Genomic DNA, 1,820 nt, shown 5'->3' with positions numbered 1-1,820 from the left:
TTCAATGTAAATAGGGAATGATGTAAAATTAAGTTATATTAATTTTTAAGCTAAAATTGCCTGTACTTATGTATGTAACCTTTTGACTTGTTCTGTATCCAAAGGTACTAACCTGCTTAGGATTTATAGAATGTAAATAAATTCAATTCAATTCAATTCAATGAACACTGAGGTTCTTCTGTGAAGGGTGGGGGAAGTTCTTGAGCAGATGCAAGACTGGGAGCTGTCATCCAGAAGCATTCAGTGTCATGCAGTTAGTTATATGTTGCTTTGTTCTGTACTTCCTGTTAAAACAGGTTTCCTTATATATATATTTCTTGGTTAGAATGTTGAATTTGTACTGGAATACATTACCCAGAACTTGAATCATTGGTGTTCACTTTTTGCCAATGATTTTTAAGAATCACTGGTACTTAATTAAACAGTTGTGTGAATTTTAAAGAACCTTCAGTACTTACACACAGCAGGTAAAGCCTTGTAACTTTAGAATTCACTGCCAAGTTCATTTGTAAAATCAAAACCAAAAGACTAACCTTGAGGAACTGTTGATAGGAGCAAACTCTAAGGTTATATTATAAAAATTGTAAAAAATATATAAAAAAACTCCTCAGAGTAGAGCAACAGCTATTCATGCTGCATTACCAATGAGGCTATCCATGTGAAAATAAATTTCATATAAGATGACTACCAGGAGAAATTCAACTTTGTATCTGATTTATTCACATGACAGCTGCTAAACAAGCCTACAGTTTCATACATCAACTTTTGTTACCCGAACTTCATAATATGAGGATATAAAAGAATTGTTTTAAGTCATGTCGCATGTGAAATTAACCAATACCATGAATTACTTATATTTTTGTTAAATAAAAATATGCATTTAAATTATTTAAATCTATAACTTCTACTATATAAAGTTAATTAAAATTGGCAATATCGACACCAAACATTTTTTTATAACTGTACTAGGCAAAACCACCCTCATCAATTCGCCTCTTATTACATTGGAACCACAACATAAATTTTCACTTAAAAGCTGGCATTAACAAAACAAATCATAGAATTTTCAAACACATTCCCTTTAAAATATACGTACCATCATATAAACATTTTAGCACCATGAGCAGATCCCAAATCAGAGAACTGTTACCAGCTACACGACCCGTCAATAACAAACAGAAACATCTAACCTACAAGATCCCTCTTATTTAATGTGCAAGTTAAACGTTACCTACAAATGATTAAATTTCACTGTATTTTTAATTTTCAAACGGTACGATATATAACATACATACACCACTTAATCAGAATTTTCATTATTGTGAAGTTAAGTTTCCACAAATGAAACAATGCAATAAACTCAATGTTATCGCTATGATCAGAATATAACTTACACTGCCTGGGTCTACGACCAGTTCCATGCGCAGGACTTCCCATGACATGGCTCAAGTCCTTTGGCATTTTGTCCCTATCCCTCATTTCATTTTCTGCTCTCAGTCGGGCTTCAAGATCTAATATTTTACTTTCAAGTGAAGTACTGGACATTTTGTATTAACCAGTACCAACAGCCTACAGCGACACTACCGATCTATAACAGTGCTGCCCTCCATCGGTGCCATTACAAGTATTTCATAAAAACAACAGAAAATCATGGAGTCAGGGTTCGCGAACACGTCCGCATTATATACAATATTTAACACTACAAAAAATAATTCAGAATGAAATTTACTCAATCTGCTGGTGTCCATCATTCTCCTATTCATAATTCCTACCACAGATAATTTATTCCGTGGTGCAGTGCTTCTTGAAAAGCCAATAGC

General features: G+C 33.4%; 1 protein-coding gene across 2 annotated transcripts in view; it reads right to left on the bottom strand.

Moving 5' to 3' along the window:
• Nucleotides 1-1,594, bottom strand: part of LOC111867889 (dual specificity mitogen-activated protein kinase kinase 7) — a 55,917-nt gene extending 54,323 nt beyond the window's left edge. For both annotated transcript variants that reach the window (XM_023858094.2, XM_023858095.2), the window contains exon 1: nucleotides 1,395-1,594. In XM_023858094.2, coding sequence (XP_023713862.1) covers nucleotides 1,395-1,545 — 151 coding nt within the window. In that variant the 5' untranslated portion in view covers nucleotides 1,546-1,594. The remainder of the gene's footprint in view (nucleotides 1-1,394) is intronic.
• Nucleotides 1,595-1,820: the final 226 nt, after the last annotated feature.

This window comes from Cryptotermes secundus, unplaced genomic scaffold (genome assembly GCF_002891405.2).
Source record: "Cryptotermes secundus unplaced genomic scaffold, Csec_1.0 scaffold91, whole genome shotgun sequence".
Lineage (NCBI taxonomy): Eukaryota > Metazoa > Arthropoda > Insecta > Blattodea > Kalotermitidae > Cryptotermes > Cryptotermes secundus.
Note: the sequence above shows the minus strand (reverse complement) of the source record. Positions and strands in the feature narration are given on the sequence as shown.